The following is an 18,294-nucleotide window of genomic DNA, read 5'->3' on the forward strand; positions in this document are numbered from 1 at the left end:
TCTCAGAGCGGCTCACAATCTCCTTTACCTTCCTCCCCCACAACAGACACCCTGTGAGGTGGGTGGGGCTGGAGAGGGCTCTCACAGCAGCTGCCCTTTCAAGGACAACCTCTGCCAGAGCTATGGCTGACCCAAGGCCATGCTCTGTCTCTGAGATAACATGCTAGCAGGTGCAAGTGGAGGAGTGGAGAATCAAACCCGGTTCTCCCAGATAAGAGTCCGCACACTTAACCACTACACCAAACTGGCTTTCTGCTTGCAGGGAGTGCGAAGGGCTTTGTCGTAAAGGCATCAGTCCAGAAACAGCACATACAACACCCCCCTCTTTGCATCCTGCCAGATACGGTCTTGATCACGACTCAGCCAGAACAGACGCGGTCTTCTGGAACAGCTTGGTGGGGGCACACAGAGAGACACCCCGAAAAAAACAAAATCCCTGGGGCTCGACTGCCTCACAACCCATCTCAACAGAGCACTTCTTCGGCCAAGAGGCAGAATCCCCTTCCCTCAAAAAATGCTCCCGCCACCGCTTACTCCCCCTCGCCCTCTGCCATCCCCTGCCTGCCACCACTGCCATCTCTGCCCACCCTCTGCACTGGCTGCCGACTCAGCAAAGTCCAGGGGTAGTGCGTGCCAATGACAATGATGACATCACTGCCACGTGTCCCCCCCCCCCCCCGACTTTGCTGAGCCACCGCAGGGGGTGAGCGGGGACGGCGGCGGGCAGGGACAGAGACAGACAAGGGGAAGTAAACGGCAGCAAGCGGGTGACTGGGGAGGGCAGTGACATCATTATGATGTCATTGGGGCGTGCGCGAAAACAAAAACACAGCATTTTGCCTAGGGGCGCAGGCGCCCCGGGCCTGCATGCAGCCAGCAACTGAGCCCCTCTTTCCCTGAGTTGCCTGGTGAGGCTGGCGTCCTCGCCAAGTTTGCCTCTCTCTGCCTCTCCCCCACAGCTTTGTCAAAGGGGCTTTTGAGAAGCTGCCCACAGGCTGCAGTGGGGCAGGCGCTCTGTCTCTGAGATAACTGGCAAGGGGGCCCCGAGATTTTGACTGCCTAGGGGCCTCCACAGGGTTAAATCCAGCACTGTCCGGCAACCGAAGCAGAGAAGCGGTCATTCTTCCTGGCCCTGCTGTATAGGTGGGACGGGGGTTGCGAACTCCGACTTGGCAGATTGGGGTGGAGTGGGGTTAGATCCTGGGGAGGGACTTCAATGGGGTATAATGCTGCCTTAAGAGTCCACCTTCCAAAGCCACCATTTCCTCCAGGATGAACTGATCTCTGTTGCTTGCTGATCAGCTGCAATAACAATAGTGGGAGATCTCCAGCCAGGGCCGAATTAACAATTAGGCCAAGTAGGCACTGGCCTATGCCCCCCCTGCCTTTAGGGGCCCCAGAACAGCTCCCCTCCACCGCCCCGCCCCCGTTTGCAACCCTCCCAGCTGCTCTTTGCCAGACTTGCCTGGTGCGGCTGCTGCTGGCGTCCTCTCAAGTTTGCCTGCAGTTTTGTCAAAGGGGCTTTTGAGAAGGTGCCTGCAGGCTGTGGCGGGGCTTGCACTCCGACTCTGAGATAATTTGCAAGGGGGCCCCTGAGATTGTGACCGCCTCCACAGGGTTCAGTCCAGCACTGAGTCTCCAGCCAGCACCTGGAAGCTGCCACCCCTATGTGGGACCAGAGGCTTCCTCTGGCAGTGCTGCCCTCTTCCTTCCCTGCAGCTCTTTACCTTTTCAGGCGTCCTGCACTCCAGTTCTAGCCTCAGTCCTCCAGCTCTCCTGCAAAAAAAGCCAGATCCCGATGAAGGAAAAATAAAGAATGCAGTATTTCTTGCCTCTTTGCATCCAGTCTAGGAAATGCAGCTCTGTGACTCTTAACCCTTTACTAGCCCTTGGAGACAAGGGGGGGGGGGTAGGAGAGGAGCCCATTCTTCTAAACTTCTAGCCAGTTCTGACTAAGTAAAATCTCAATTTATAGTGCTGATGCTCTGACAGAACATCCTCAAGAAAAATTTACTGTGCTCTGGTTCCAAATAGTGGAATCTCTCACCAAACACAATATTCTCCCCAAAAACCATTTTCATCATGATATGCTCTATTTCTAATATGTTCTGGGCTCACTTTCTCTCCTCTGGTCTGAATACAAAAAAACCGTGAGCTCTAAATAGTTGAGTTTGATTAACTGGATTTATTAATATAATATCGGGACAGTTATTTGTACATTCCTACAGTAGAATCAGTCAATAGAATGTATTTTCACTGGATGCTTCTAGTGTCCTGGCCCCACTGATGGACCTCCTGATGGCACCAGGTTTTTTTGACCACTATGTGACACAGAGTGATGGACTGGATGGCCCATTGGTCTGATCCAGCATGGCTTCTCTTATGTTCTCTTAGTTTGCCTAGTGCCTTTAACAGTAACTCTTCAACATTTCAGGCAGAAGCTGTGTTTAACTCTCTGCGAACACTAGACTGATACCACTTTGAGCAAGTCCTAAATGTGTTATTGGCCAGAGTGGGTATCAATCGATGGGTTGGCATAACTTGGGAATCAAGAAGAGTAGGATTTTATACCCTGCTTTTCTCTACCTTAAGGCGTCTCAAAGCAGCTTTGATACGCCTTAAGGTAGAGATAGTAAAGGTAAAGGCAGTCCCCTGTGCAAGCACCAGTCGTTTCCAACTCTGGGGTGACATTGCATCACGACATTTTCACGGCAGACTTTTTAAAGGGGTGATTTGCCACTGCCTTCCCCAGTCATCTACACTTCCCCCCAGCAAGCTGGGTACTCATTTTACCAACCTCCGATGGATGGAAGGCTGAGTCAACCTTGAGCCAGCTACCTGAACCCAGCTTCCATCGGGATCGAACTCAGGCCATGAACAGAGAACTCTGACTGCAGTACCGCAGCCTTATCACTCTGCGTCACGGGGCTGCAAGGTAGAGATAAACTGGGTATAAAAGCCAATTTTTCTTATCAGTCATTTATTGCAAATGCCTCTCAGTGATTCTCAGTATAATCCATTCATCTAAGCAATGCTTTTGCTATCGCTTTAAAGACAATCAGGAATTGGGAAAAGTTTAGGATTAGGTTTTTGGTAGCAGGAAGTAGAAGGTAGGCTCATGAAAATTAAAAAGTTTGAAGGCAGAAAAATAAGTCCGGCTCCTAAAGCTGAAGAAACTTGGTCAAGCACAGTTCTCCACCCCACTCCCTTTCCCAGAGCAGGTATTTCCTCAGGGCCACTGAAGCTATTGCTGCTCTAAAAACAGAAACATGGTTTGAGAAGGAACCCACATTCAGGTTTCAGGCCTAGAAGTTAGCACCAGTTACCTATGTACTAGGGCAGAGGTTCCCAACCCCCGGTCCGTGGTCTGTTAGCAACTGGGCTGTGAGTTGTATAATTATTTCATTATATGTTGTTGTTGTTGTTCAGCTGCACAGTTGAGTCCGACTTTTTGCAACCCCATGGACCAAGTCACGCCAGGCCTTTGTGTCTTCCACCATCCTCCGAAGTCTGCTCAATAGCGCTGTCCAGCCATCTCATCTTTTGCCGTCCCCTTCTTTTGCCTTCTGTCTTTCCCAGCATCAGGATCTTCTCCAGTGAGTGCTCCCTTCTCATTTGGTGGCCAAAGTATTTGAGCTTCAGCATCTGACCTTCCAGGGAACAGTCTGGGTTGATTTCCCTTAGGACTGATTTGATCTTCTTGCAGTCCAAGGGACTCTCAAGATTCTTCTCCAGCACCACATCTCAAAAGCATCTATTCTTCTGCGCTCGACCTTCCTTATGGTCCAGCTCTCACTGCCATACATTACTACTGCGAATACCATCGCTTTGACTATACGGACTTTTGTTGGCAGGGTGATGTCTCTACTTTTTATTACACTGCCCAGGTTCACCATAGCTGTCCTCCCAAGGAGCAATATATATTTCATTATATATTACAATGTAATAATAATAATAATAATAATAAGACATTGGATTTATATCCTGCCCTCCACTCCGAATCTCAGAGTGGCTTACAATCTCCTTTATCTTCCTCCTCCACAACAGACACTCTGTGAGGTGGGTGGGGTTTAGAGAGCTTTCTCAGAAGCTGCCCTGCAAGAGCTATGGCTGACCCAAGGCCATTCCAGCAGCTGCAAGTGGAGGAGGGGGGAATCAAACCCAGTTCTCCCAGATAAGAGTCTGCACACGTAACGATCACACCAAAATAAAGTGCACAATTGTATTATCCTAAAACTATTACCCCCACCCCCTGCTGGTCCATGGAAAAATTGTCTTCCACAAAACCGGTCCCTGGTGCCAAAAAGGTTGGGGACCGCTGTACTAGGGGGTTCCCCCCTCCTATCAATGGTGATTTCTGCTGCTGCTTCTTTTTTTCTTTTTTTAAAGGACAATTCAAAAGCATTACCTTTGTTATATCCTCAACAATCAAAAAAAGAGTTTGACACATAACCAATCCAGGACCAAACATGTACCAGCAAAGTTCTGAGATTTCTGTACTTATCAATACATTACAAATTTCTTGCAAGAAGGGTTTCACCCCAGAGGCACACGATTTATTCTTCAAAGCAATTCTATTAGGTATACCAGCCTCAGAAAGGGACTGGCCAAGTGTGGATTTGAACCCAGATCCCCGTAGCTGTAGCCCAACACTCTGGCTCTTGAACACACGGATCAGATGTGGTGGAAGGTGCCTGGCTGAAGCAAGAGGATTTATTGCAACAGTTTTGCAGTTTTTAAAAACACATAACACACTTGCAATGGACTGTTGTTTTAAACATTTCCTTATCTCTGGCCATTAAAACCCAGAATAAGGTATTTTACTTCTCCCTCCTGCTGCTGAGTGGAAGAATCAAGGGGAATTCCCACAACTCCAAGAATACTCATTCAGTTCCAAGATATTGGATGTTGTCTGGAACTTCTTTGAATTTGCTGAGTTTTCCTTTCACTATGAATGTAATCCCAGTGATGAGACCCCCAAAAGCTCACAGCAGCTCTGAAGACCATAGATTTATACCCCGCCCTTCTCTATGTATCAGAGTCCCAAAGCGACTTACAATCTCCTTTATCTTCTTCCCCCACAACTGACACCCTGTGGGGTGGGTACGGCTGAGAGAGCTCTCCCAGAAGCTGCCCTTTCAAGGACAAACTCTGCGAGAGCTATGGCTAATCCAAGCCATACCAGCAGCTGCAAGTGGAGGAGCAGGGAATCAAACCCAGTTCTCCCAGATAAGAGTCTGCACACTTAACCACCACACCAAACTGGCTCTCTCACTCTCGACAGTAAGGATGCCCCTGGGGCCGCTTTGCCATGCAGAACCCTTGTAAATTAAGGAACCCTTTGTAAATTTAGAAAGTCTTATGCCAGTCACAGACAGGCTGCAGTTATCTACTGTCCTAAACTTACCTACTTCTTCACAGGACTTGGAAAACAGAAATGTTTTCCTCAGTTTTGCAGATGTCAGAAAGGGTTAAGAATATAAGAAGAGCACTGCTGGATCAGACCAGTCCATCCAGGCCAGCATCCTTTCTCACACAGTGGCCAACCAGTTTCTCTGGAGGATTAATAAAAGGTCAGTGAGGCCAAGTCCTTCACCTGATGTTGCCTCCTGGCACTGTCGTTCACAAGCTGACTGCCTCTGAACATGGAAGTTCTCTTTAGTCTCTATGACCAGTAGCTACCAATAGTCATGAATCCATGAATCTATCCATGAATCTATCTAATCCCCCTTTAAAGCTATTGCCTGTGACCATCACTACATCCCTCTAGCGGTGAATTCCATATTTCAATCACTCGCTGTATAAAATATTTTCCTTTTGTCCACCCTAGATCTACTGTCCATCCGTTTCATTGGATGCCCTCAAGTTCTACTATTTGGGGAGGAGAAAAGTTATCTTTGTCAATTCTTTCCACCCCCATGCACAATTTTATAACCTTCTATCGTGTTGCCCCATAGTTGTTTCTTCTCTACAAACAAAAGTTCTAAATGCTTCAGTCTTGCCTCATAGGAAAAGTGCTCCACCTTGGCAGATAGCCTTAAGTGGTGAACTTCACAGAAAAGGAAAACCATGGCAAAGGCACTTCTTTGTGTAACAATTTTCTGAGCCCTTGACCTGGGCAACTGAAGAGCCTCATTGTAAATTCCTTGATGCTTAAGGAGAGCGGAGTTGGTCTTCAATTTCCTTCCACCCTTAAAGCACATCTTTCCTGTCTTCCCTCTGAGGCTTCATTCATGACTAAAGCTCTTTCCACAGTCTGAGAATGTATACTTTTTCTCCTCAGTCTGAATATATTTATTTTTCTTTCTGTAGTTATAGTCATAAGTTTTTGTGCACGTGCAAACTTTTTCCAATGTTTCATACAGTTTCAACCCTTTGTGGAGTCTGTGGCTGTCTTTAAGGTGTGAAATAGCAGAAAAGCTCTTGTTACAGGCCTATGAATCTATGCTGTTTCTTGTGTGAATTCTTTGATGATGTTGAAGGCTTGATTTTTGAATGAATCTCTTTCTGCACTCTGAGCATTCAAAAGGTTTCTCCCCCGTGTGGACTCTTTGATGCCGCTGGACATCGCTGCACCGACTGAACCTCTTTCCGCACTCTGAGCATTTATATGGCTTCTCCCCTGAATGGATTCTTTGGTGTTGAATAAGGTTGGTTCGCTGCGAGAAGCTCTTGCCACACTCGGAGCAGCCAAACGGTTTCTCGCCTGTGTGGATTCGGTAATGTCTAAGGAGTTCTGCCCTGCAAAGGAAGCTTTTCCCGCAGTCCGAGCATTTATGGATCTTTTTCCCACTGTGTACTCGCAAATGAATATTATATTGGGTTTGATCGGAAAAGCTCATTCCACACTCCAAGCACTTGTATGTTTCCTCCACTATGTGAATTATTTCACTGCAATCCCCTGCATTCACTGCAATCGCCTGCTCATCCCTCTTCTTGACAATGTGGCTTTCCGCCTTCCTCTTAGATTCATCGTGATTCCTGATGTTTCCTTTCAGATCTTGAGGCTTGGCTTTATCTGGGGAGAACCGATGCAGTTCCTCATGTTCCTTATTCTCCTGATCATCACCTGTGGAGATAAAGAAGAAGATATTGGATTTATATTCCTCCCTCCACTCTGAAGAGTCTTAGAGCGGCTCACAATCTCCTTTATCTTCTCCCCCCACAACAGACACCCTGTGAGGTGGGTGAGGCTGAGAGGGCTCTCACAGCAGCTACCCTTTCAAGCACAACCTGTGCAAGAGCTATGGCTGACCCAAGGCCATCCCAGCAGCTGCAACTGGAGGAGCGGGGAATCAAACCCGGTTCTCCCAGATAAGAGTCCGCACACAACCACTGCACCAAACTGAAAGATCCCATTAGAACCCACCCAAGGAAGTCTGATATGCATTTGAATTTCCATCCACATTGCAGTCAGTTCCTGTGCTACATTCAGGGGTTTTATGGTAGAAAAAGCCCAGCAGGAACTCATTTGCATACTAGGCCACACCCCCTGATGTCACCATTGCTTTGCTATTTTTTGTAGAAAAAGTCCAACAGGAACTCATTTGCAAATCAGGCCACCCGCCCAATGCCACCATTGTTTTGCACTGGGCTTGTTTTGTAGAAAAAGGAACTCATCAGGCCACACCCCCTGACACCAAGCCAGCCAGAACTGTGTTCCTATTTGCTCCTGCTCAAAAAAAGCCCTGGCTACATTTAAAAAAAGGTAAAGATAGTCCCCTGTGCAAGCACCAGTCGTTTCCGACTCTGGGGTGACGTCACATCACAACATTTTCACGGCAGACTTTTTGCGGGGTGGTTTGCCATTGCCTTCCCCAGTCATCTACACTTTCCCCCAAGCAAGCTGGGCTACATTAAATGTATGTTAAAGCCACTGCATCAGAGAAGACCATTCCACATGGCTGAGGTTTTTTGTGAGTCTTCCCACCTGTGTAAATTCTTTGATGAGAAGTAAGCGCCATTCTCTGACTGAAGCTCCTTCCATCCTCCAAGCAACTGTACAGTTTCTCCCCTGATGCAATTCGTTCCTGCAAGATAATGTTTCTGCTTTGACTAAAGGTTTTTCCAAACAACACACTTTCATTTTCTTTTTCCGTGTAGTGGATTCTTGGGTTAGCAAGGAGACCTTTATTCCTTCCCTTTTCAGTTGGACTTTCTTCTTGGACTGGGACTTCACAGAAGCCTCCTCCTAGGCTAGGCATGGGTTTGCCCCTCTTCTTGTCCGTGCCAGTTACCTCCTTCCTCTTGATTCCATCTGGATCCCTGAAGGACAACCCCTCTAATTCCCTGGCTGACTCGCCTATACTTCCTGCTGGTAGAAAGACAGAGATCCAATGAGCAGCCACGCAAGAAACCAAGTCTCAAATCTGTCACTCCTGTTTCCTGGCCTGCATTTTTATTCCTCCCTCAAAACTTCCATCTCGTTACCCCTTTTTCTCACCTGGTTTTATCCTCTCCCTCCCCTCCCCCAAAATCCCCAAATGTACTTTAAAGGGGAAATGGGGTAAAGATTGATTCCCTACAATTTGTATCTGGCCTGCCATGTATATCTTTTGCTTTTCTGTGATGGATAGTGAAGTTAAAAAAACAAAACAACTTCATGTAAGAACATACGAGCAGTCATGTTGGATCAGGCCATTGGCCCATCCAGTCCAATACTCTGTGTCACACAGTGGCAAAAAGGAAAACTCCAGGTGCCATCAGGAGGTCCACCAGTGAGGCCAGGACACTATAATCCCTCCCACTGTGCCCTCCCCAAGCACCAAGAACACAGAGCATCACTGCCCCAGACAGAGAGTTCCAACAATACGCTGTGGCTAATAGCCACTGGTGGACCAGACAGAGAGTTCCAACAATACGCTGTGGCTAATAGCCACTGGTGGACCTCTGCTCCAGATATTTATCCAATCCCCTCATGAAGCTGTCTATGCTTGTAGCTGCCACCACTTCCCGTGACACTGAATTCCATGTGTTCATCACCCTTTGGGCGAAGAATGTAAAATCATGTCCTATGACTGAAGACTTTTGTGATAGTTGGTTTTCAGCATCTAAAAATAAGGAAGAAGCCAGAACTTTGTCCAATGAACCACTTTAGGAAAGAGTCAATGGACGTTTCACCTCGTCCAGCTAGGCTGTTCTTAAGTTACCAGCACTTTTCCTAGAATGCTCTGAAGAGTGTAAGGACTGACCAGCCCTTGAAAGAAGAGAAGGGGCCACTGCTGAGGTCAGCCCCAGAAGCTGCTTCCAAGACTCCCCGATCTCAAGCCCCAGAAAGCCTCCTTCCCTGCTTACCCAGCAGGCATGCCTCTCCATCCTCCTCTTCCTTGACTTCCATTGGGAGCGGCCTCCACTCTCTCTCAGACGGAGCCTGGCCTGCCTCAGAGATGCTCCCAGCCAACTCTTCTAAGGGCACCTGCAACAGCAGAGCAGGACTGTCATGCTAAGCACCCCAATTCCCTCTCAAGGATCAATGAGAATATTCTAGGGCCTAGTTGAGCTCACATGTGTCAGCGTTCTTGTTGCCACCAGTGTGATCTCCTTCAAGGTCAGACAAGTCATGCATTGGATTTTTCCTACCTAAATGCAAACTTTACATTTATCCCTGTTAAAATTCATTTTATTTGTTTTAGTCCAGTGGTAGGTCTGGAAAACTGTGCTTGTCCACAGTAAGCGACCTGTTGACAGATTGGAAGATGCCATCCCACAGTAAGAATTCATAGACTCATAGAGTTGGAAGAGACCTCCGCGGTCATCTAGTTCAACTTCCTGCACAATGCAGGAAATTCACAAATCCCGCCCCCTCATATCATGGGAAGAAAAAATGAGGAGTAGAAGCTAGCATCTTCTGAAAAGTTCTGAAAAGTTGCTTCTTAGCCACTCTGAGCCTGTTCACAGGAAGGGTGGGATACAAATAGAAATAAAATAAAATAAATATAATGTTAAAAGCATCATAGACAGGCTGCAAATGCCAATGATAAACAGAACCCACCAAGACTGAGCTGTTGATGTAAATAAAACTAATTCCCTGTCCAAAAGAGTTTTCTGTAACAGAATAAACTTATCTGACTACGCTCCCAGGATAGTGAACTCCACCAGAAAGGCACCACCATCAAGAAGGCCCTGCACATACTGACCGCTACCAAACTACATGAGAGGAGGTCTTTGGGATTCTTGTGGTTAAAAGAAAAAGGCAGTGGAATCAGCTACCTAGAGAGGTGGTAAGCTCCCCCTCTACAGCAGTCTTTAACCAGCAGCTGGACGAACACTTTTGAGGAATGCTCTAGAGTGGCTGATCCTGAATTGACCAGTGGGTCGAACTAGATGGCCTGTACAACCCCTTCCAAATCTGGGATTCTATCTGTCACCTCTGGAGATGGCAAGGGGTCAGAACCCAAGAGCGCAGAGAACCACAAGAACTGCTCTTTCAGGGGGTGGGAGACCCCATCAAGACAGGTCAATATCCACTAGTTCCCAGGTTGAGAGAGAATTCCTCCCCACCCAAAAGTTCTGGATTCAGCTTTCAGGGAAACAAGGCAACCGACCCTTACATCATTCCCTGACATTCCCCTTCTCCCCCCTACCCGGAGATGGAGACAGACATCAACCCCTGCTCCACCTCAGGCCCTCCTGCACTCCGAACCCCCAAGAAGGGCCTCACCTGCTCCTTCTGCCTCAAGAGGAACTCCTCGGCCAGGGCCACCACCTGGGAGCAGCTCTCAGGGCTGCTTTCCCTCACCTGGCTCTGGATCTCTTGGGGCAGGATGCTCATCAGTTGCTCCAGGATCAAGAGCTCCAGAATCTGCTCCTTGCTGTGATTTTCCACTCTCAGCCATCCACGGCACATTTCTCGCAGTTTTGTGTAAGCTCCCCGGGGCCCATCAGCTTCCTGGTAGCAGAAGTGCCTGAACTGCTGACGCTGCTTCTCCCGGCTCAGGGCTTCCTCTCTCAAGATGACTGCCTTCACCTTCCCATAATCCTCTCTGTCTCTGGCATCAAGACTGCTAAAGGCCTTCTCAGCTTTTCCACTAAGGGCCGGCAGGAGTCGGTTCACCCAGTCTTCCTTTGGCCACTGACAGGCTTCAGCCACTTGCTCAAACGAGGCCAGAAAGGCCTTGGCATCCTCCCAGGCGGAAGGTTTCTCTGGCAAGGGGGGGATTCCCCATCCAGAGTGAGGGTTTTCCACTGTCCTGAGGAACTCCTGCCACTGGGCTTCCCAGCGTGCAAGAGAAAGGGAACCCTCCCCTGCTTGCTGGTGCATCAAATCACCCGGTCTCGTTTCTAGGAATTGTTTCATCTTCTCAGCGTGAAGGATGCGAAGAGATTTTTCTCTCCCCTCTGATACCTTCCCTGATTTGGGACCTGTGGAGTCTTGTTCCTCTGTTTTCACCTCAGAATGATTCCTCAGTAATAGCGCTGCAGAATTGAAATGCCTAGAAGATGCTGTTGTCTTCCAGACTGGGTTTCTCCCTGAAGAAATGGGAAGGAGAGAGAACAGACACACTTGATGTCTGGCATTAATCGCCCCAGCGTGATTTTATCCCCAGATGCATGACACATATGTATCACTTCTGCGTGTCTACAGCATTAGTAAAATCATAAAATGTGGCAATTAAAAGAGTCAGGATTTCTTTTCAAGGGTGCCCTCAGACCTTTACCAGCTGGCCTTGCCTATAGGTTTACATCATTCACTGGAAGACTTGTAAAATTGTCTTATCAGCAGACACCATCCAAGATGAAGTCCCCCAAAGCTGCTTTACCCTCATCGTCACCTTTGGGTGGCTGATCTATTTGGTTCATTTCAAGCCTCATTTTCTTCATAAGGTACAGGAAAAAGTACAAAATTCAAAAAGGATATAAATACCACACCGGTATCCCTTCTTAATTAAAACATTTTTTTTTCTGAGAATTTCCTTCTTTCATAGTCTGAGAAAAGACATTCAGGTGGAAAACACTGGCAGGCAGGCTGCTTTACCCTCTGGGACTACCACAGAGAAAGCTCTGCATAGCCAACCACCAATTTGGAAAAATGTGGTTTGGGTCCTATCACTGTGAGGTGGAGCTGTAACAGGTTGACAGATCACACCTGAAATCTGCCCACCAAGACTACGTTTTGCCAGAGACTCCACATGGGAGTCAATCTGCTTTTAGCCCCAGGAAGACACAGAGAGACTAAAGCACCCTCCTCTTTCTCAGACAGTTGGGGGGGGGGGGCGTTCTCTCTCCATGAGGCCAGCTGCACTATCCCCTCTCCCCAACTGCAAAACCTTCTGCAGCCCTACTAGCCTCCGCCTTGAAGCCCACATGCCCTCCCCACTGATGTTGCCAAGTGACCTGGAGAAACTCCAGCCTGCCCGGCTCTTCTGCCTTGAGCAGAGGTTTCCTCTCTGCAGAGATCAGGAAAGGAATCTGTCCCCTGCCTGGAGAGAAACCGGATCCCCTCCTGGCTTCTGGCTTAGGGTTACCTAGTCCAATTCAAGAAATATCTGGGGACTTTGGGGGTGGAGCCAGGAGCAAGGTTGAGACAAGCACAATTGAAGGGAGTTCTGGTCATCACATTTAAAGGGAACGCACACCTTTTAAATGCCTTCCCTCCATCGAAAATAATGAAGGATAGGGGCACTTTCTTTGGGGGCTCATAAAATTGGATCCCGCAGTCCAATCTTTTTGAAACTTGGAGGGTCCCTTGAGGAGAGGCACTGGATGGTATGCTGTAAATTTGGTGCCTGTACCTCAAAAAACGCCCCCCCCATACCATACCTGCAGATCAATTCTCTACTATACCCTAGGGAACTGGCTTCCATAGGGAATAATGCAGTGCCCAGCAGACATTTCCCTCCCCCTCCCGCTTTCTGATGACCCTGAAGCGGGGGTCGGGGGGGGGGAGGGTCTCCAAACCAAGGGATCCCCTGCCCCCACCTGGGGATTGGCAACCCTCTGGCTGATTCGTGTCCATTCAGAGGGCCGGAGCTGGTAGCCCTCCCTGGGAGGGGAGAGGGGGCCCGCCTGACCTCCCTCCCTCCCTCCTCCGCGGTCCTGCTTTATTCGCCAAACCCACAGAGACCCACTCGCGGGGCTGCCCGGCCTGGGAGATCTCCCTCCCTCCCCCTCCCCCAATCTTTACCCTTCCAGCCTTCCCCTCCCCCAGCCCGGCTCCAGCCTCGGTCCTCCAGCTCTCCCGCCAGCGAAGTCGCTCCCCAAAGGCGGAAGTGGGAAGACTTGGGCCGACTCTCTAGGAACAGCACCTCGATCGCTTTAACCCCCTCAAGCCCTGAAAGGCCAAGAAACAAACCCTCTTTGGGGACCGTTAGCTAAAAGCCAGGCTTCCTTTTAGCACCGTTTTCTAGCTGGGAAAGTCTGCCTGTGGTCTGAACCTCTCTTGGCTGGAAAACCCTACGGGGTTGCATTTTCTTACCTTATTAAAGGAAGAATTTAAAAATTAACAACTCCAACAAAATCTTTTACACTGTACAAACTTAATATCACTTAAATATTATATTTGCATGTTTTCTTCATCTTCATCTTCTTTTGTTCTTCTCTCAAAGATTAAATAATAAGATTTATAAAATTCACTAGTTAATCTTAGCTCATTATATTAGCTTTACATTATATATTTCAAATCAAGTTTGAGCTCAGTTATTCTACAAATAATATAGTTTCCTTATAGCACCAGTTCATACAAATATAGCCAGAAATGGAGAAATCGGCTGCAAAAGTTGCTCAGTGCGGCTGGCAAGAAAGGCGAGACACTCTGATGAAAGCGGGGGGGGGGGGGGGGGAAGCATCCAAGTACCCTTCCGGATTAAACTGAGATGATGAAAGGATTTTCTGATCCCTCAATAAAGGCAGGACCTCCATGGAGGCACTGAAGGGGCCTGTGAGGAATAGCAGGTGGCAAAATCCTGCCCTCCAGTAGAGCGGTGGGTGTTCTGAGCCCAGGACTTAGTCTTCCCTTAAACCTGAAAGCTTCAGTTAGAGCTGTCAGCTCTGAGTTGGGAAATATCTGGAGATTTTGGGGGTGGAAACTGGAGAGGGCAGGATCTGGGGAGGGAAGGAACCACAGCAGCTATAATGGCACAGAGCCCACCTTCCAAATCAGCCCTTTTCTCCAGAGTAACTAATCTTGGTTACCTGGAGATTGTAGTAGCAGGAGATCTCCAGGTGCCACCTGGAGGTTGACAACCCTAGCTGGAGGGATTCTTATTTGGTGGGGCAGGCAAGGAGCTGTTCTTTATAATCCCAGAATAATCAGACTGCCAGAATTCTTTGGGCTTTTAAGTGGAGAGACCCAGAAAAGCATCCTGGGTTTTGGATTACCACCAAGCTCTTTTAAGCTTATATGTCGAGTGGGAAGGTATTATAGTTGTTGTTGTTGTTTCGATATAATTGATCACCCCATCCTGGCCAAGGCCAGGCTCTGTGCGATGCACATCAATTAAAAATACATAAAGGTAAAATACTTTGTTCAACGCAGTAAAACAATGACCAAAAAAGTACCAACCCCAAATGGTGTTTTGCTAATTGTGCTCATTCTCATCAGACTGTGAGAGCATATTGAGGGTGGAGGGAGGGACATTTCTGGAGGGGATGGGCAAAAAGATAGGCACCAGCTGTTACTATCCTCTATCAAAAGTCTGGTGGAACATCTCTGCCTTACAGCTTCTGTGGAATTCTAAGAGATCCTGCAGGGCTCAGACATTATCAGACAGAGTTCCACCAGGTACAGGCCAGGACTGAAAAAGCACTGGCTCTAGTTGAAGTCATAGAATCATAGAGTTGGAAAGGACCCCCAGAGTCATCTAGTCCAACCCCCTGAACAAGGCAGGAAATTCACAAACACCTCCCCCTACATTCACAGGATCTTCATTGCTGTCAGATGGCCATCTAGCCTCTGTTTAAAAAACTCAAGAAGGGAGAGCCCACCACCTCCTGAGGAAGCCTGTTCCACTGAGGAACTGCTCTAACCGTCAGGAAGTTCTTCCTAATGTTGAGCTGGAAACTCTTTTGATTTAATTTCAACCCATTGGTTCTGGTTCTACCTTCTGGTGCCACAGAAAACAATTCCACACCATCCTCTATATGACAGCCCTTCAAGTACTTGAAGATGGTGATCACATCACCTCTCAGCTGCCTCCTCTCCAGGTTAAACATCCCCAGCTCCTTCAACCTTTCTTCATAGGACTCCAGACCCCTCACCATCTTCGCTGCCCTCCTCTGGACCCGTTCCAGCTTGTCTATATCCTTCTTAAAATGTGATGCCCAAAACTGAACGCAATACTCCAGGTGAGGTCTTACCAGAGCAGAGTAAAGCGATACCATCACTTCACATGATCTGGACACTATACTTCTGATGATACAGCCCAAAACTGCATTTGCCTTTTTAGCCACCACATCACACCGTTGACTCATGTTCAGCAAATGATCCACTAAGACCCCTAGATCAGATTGCAAATGTGTTCTGTCAGGTTGCAAACATGTGTACTGTACAGGGACCTTCAAGAGGGAACCAGGAAGGCTCACAGGATGGTCAACAGCATTTCTTACTACTTTAGTAGCTCCTAAAATGGCCCCCAGGCAGGATGCCAGCCTCCAGGTGGGACCAGGGGATCCCTCAGAGTTACACGTTATCTTCAGACTAGAGTGATTGGTTCCCTTGCAGAAAATGAATGCTTGGGAGGGCAGACTCTAGAGCACTGAATCCCACTGAGGTCCTCATCCACGTAGGCTCATCTCCAAATCTCCAGAAGTTTCCCAACCTGGATCTGGCAACCTGACCCCTCCATCCCCCACCAGTGGCCAGGAGGAATCTGGCAACACTACACCAGGTAGACTCCACTCACATGCCATTCTGAGGACATGGAGAGAAGAGGAAAGAAAGCCATCTCTCTTGGGAGCTGCCCAGCTAGGGAGCTAATGCTAAAACCGGCTTTTGGTCTTGCTCACTCATAATATACATGATTTATTTTTTAAAAAAATTCCTTTGAATGGACATTTTGGAAAACAATTGAAACACTCCTTATTCTGCCACTCCCAGAATGTGAAATACTTTTAAAGAAAAGGCATTATTCAGAGTGCAGAGCATTCTATTTTTCCAATAAAACCCAAGGAAATTTGAGGGAACCCTGAAAAAAATATCCTGTAAAGATTCCCACCACTTTGGCACTAGCAAAAGGGAACAACATAACAAAATGTAAGAGAGGCCACATTGTATCAGGCTAGTGGGCTATCCAATCCAACACTCTGTGTCACACAGTGACGAAAAACCAGGTACCATCAGGAGGTCCACTAGTAGGGTCAAAACTCTGGAAACCATCCCACTGTTGTCCACCAAGCATCAAGAATACAGAGCATCACTGCCCCAGACAGAGTGGGGCTAAGAGCTGCTGATGGACCTCTGCTCAGCTAATCTCCTCTTGAAGTTGTCTATGCTTATAGCCGCCACTACTTCCTGTGGCAGGGAATCCCACGAATTCATGACTCTTTGGATGAAGTACTTCTTTTTATCTGTTCTAAACCTACTGCTAATTAATTTCATTGAATGCCCACAAGTTCTTGTATTGTGAGGGAGAAAAGAACTTCTTTCTCTGCCTTTTCTACCCCATGCATAATTTTGTAAATGTCTATCATGTCACCCTTCAGTCATTGTTTCTCTCAGCTAAACAACCGTAGTCTCTTCATAGGCCTTTCTTCATAGAGACCTTTCTTAACAGGGAAAGTGTTCCATCTCCTTCATCATTTTAGTTGCCCTTTTCTGCATTTTTCCAAATGCTGTAATATCTTTTTTACGGTGTGGTGACCAGAACTGTACACACTATTCCAAATGAAACCACACCATCAATTTATATAGGGGCATTATGATACTGTTTGATTTGTTTTCCATTCCTTTCCTGAGAATCCCTGGCATAGCATTTGTCTTTTTTATTGCTGTCCCACAATGCGTTGATATCTTCAGTGTGTTAGTCTCAATGCAGCTTACAATTGCCTTCCCTTCCTCTACCCCCACAACAGGCACCATATGAGGCGGGTGGGGCTGAGAAAGTTCTGAGAGAAACCGTCACTGGCCCCAGATCAACCCAGGCTTTACATCAAGGAGTAGGGAATCAAATCTGGTTCTCAGAAATCCAGGTGGGTAGCCATGTTGTTCTGGTTCTCATAAGAACATAAGAGATGCCATATTGCAGGGGTGGCCAACGGTAGCTCTCCAGATGTTTTTTGCCTACGACTCCCATCAGCCCCAGCCAGCATGGTCAATGGCTGGGGTTGATGGGAGTTGTAGGCAAAAAAACATCTGGAGAGCTACTGTTGGCCACCCCTGCCATATTGGATTAAGTCAGAGGCCCATCTAGTCAAAACTGTGTCACAAAGCAGCAAAAAACCATGTGCCACCAGGAGGTCCATAGTGGGGCCAGAACTCCAGAAGCCCCACCCCCAAGCACCCCTGCCCCAGACAGAGTGTCCCATCCATACCTTGTGGCTAATAGGCACTGATGGACCTTTGCTCCATCTGTTTATCCAAACCCCTCTTGAAGCTGTTTACGCTTGTAGCTGCCTCTACTTCCTGCTGCAGTTAGTTCTCTAGATTCGCCATTCTTAACTACTACATCATACTGGCTCTTACTTTTTTATAATCTGCTTGAACTGCTTGATCAGAAATAATAACTCCCTCTTTTATATACTAAACTTGAAGTGCAAAACAGGTACGCATATGAATGCACATCTAATTCTAATTAATATCTAATTCTGATCTTGGCCTCAGTGCTGATCAAAATGCATACCATGGGGTTAGGCACACAGAGGGGAGGTGTTTATGCAAGCACAGGGGATTGTCCAGTTTTTCAGAAACGTGTAACTTTTGTGGCTTTATAGGCAGGATTAGGCCTTTCATGGCTTTGTCAGTGATAACCAGAACCTTGACTTGAACTTGGTAACTGATAGCCACTGCAGTGTCTGCAGAATGGGCATGGCATGCATGCTCCACTTCGTGCCCAATGGGAAGCAGGGCTTTTTTTGTAGCAGGAACTCCTTGCATATTAGGCCACACACCCCTGATGTAGCCAATCCTCCAAGAGCTTACAGGGCTCTTAGTACAAGGCTACTGTAAGCTCTTGAAGGATTGGCTACATTAGGAGTGGGTGGCCTAATATTCAAAGGAGTTCCTGCTACAAAAATAAAAAGCCCTGATGGGAACTAACTGCAGTATATGAGTTGTCTTTAAGGACAGACACATACGGAGTGCATTACAGTAGTCTGGCCTCAAAATTACCTGAAAAACATTCCTTACAATGTGGAAACTGC

General features: G+C 47.6%; 2 protein-coding genes across 4 annotated transcripts in view; one reads left to right on the top strand and one right to left on the bottom strand.

Annotated features, from left to right (window-relative positions):
• Positions 1-18,294, top strand: part of LOC132571165 (zinc finger protein ZFP2-like) — a 475,317-nt gene that overhangs the window by 287,386 nt on the left and 169,637 nt on the right. The gene's annotated exons all lie outside the window — the stretch shown is intronic.
• LOC132571213 (zinc finger protein 397-like) lies at positions 6,332-11,522 on the bottom strand. Its single transcript, XM_060237932.1, is given in 5 exon segments — positions 6,332-6,510; positions 6,513-7,069; positions 7,931-8,314; positions 9,295-9,415; positions 10,661-11,522. Coding segments are annotated over 5 exon segments (1,782 nt in total). The 5' UTR covers positions 11,297-11,522; the 3' UTR covers positions 6,332-6,426.

The sequence above is a fragment of the Heteronotia binoei genome, chromosome 5 (assembly GCF_032191835.1).
Source record: "Heteronotia binoei isolate CCM8104 ecotype False Entrance Well chromosome 5, APGP_CSIRO_Hbin_v1, whole genome shotgun sequence".
Classification (NCBI taxonomy): Eukaryota; Metazoa; Chordata; class Lepidosauria; order Squamata; family Gekkonidae; genus Heteronotia; species Heteronotia binoei.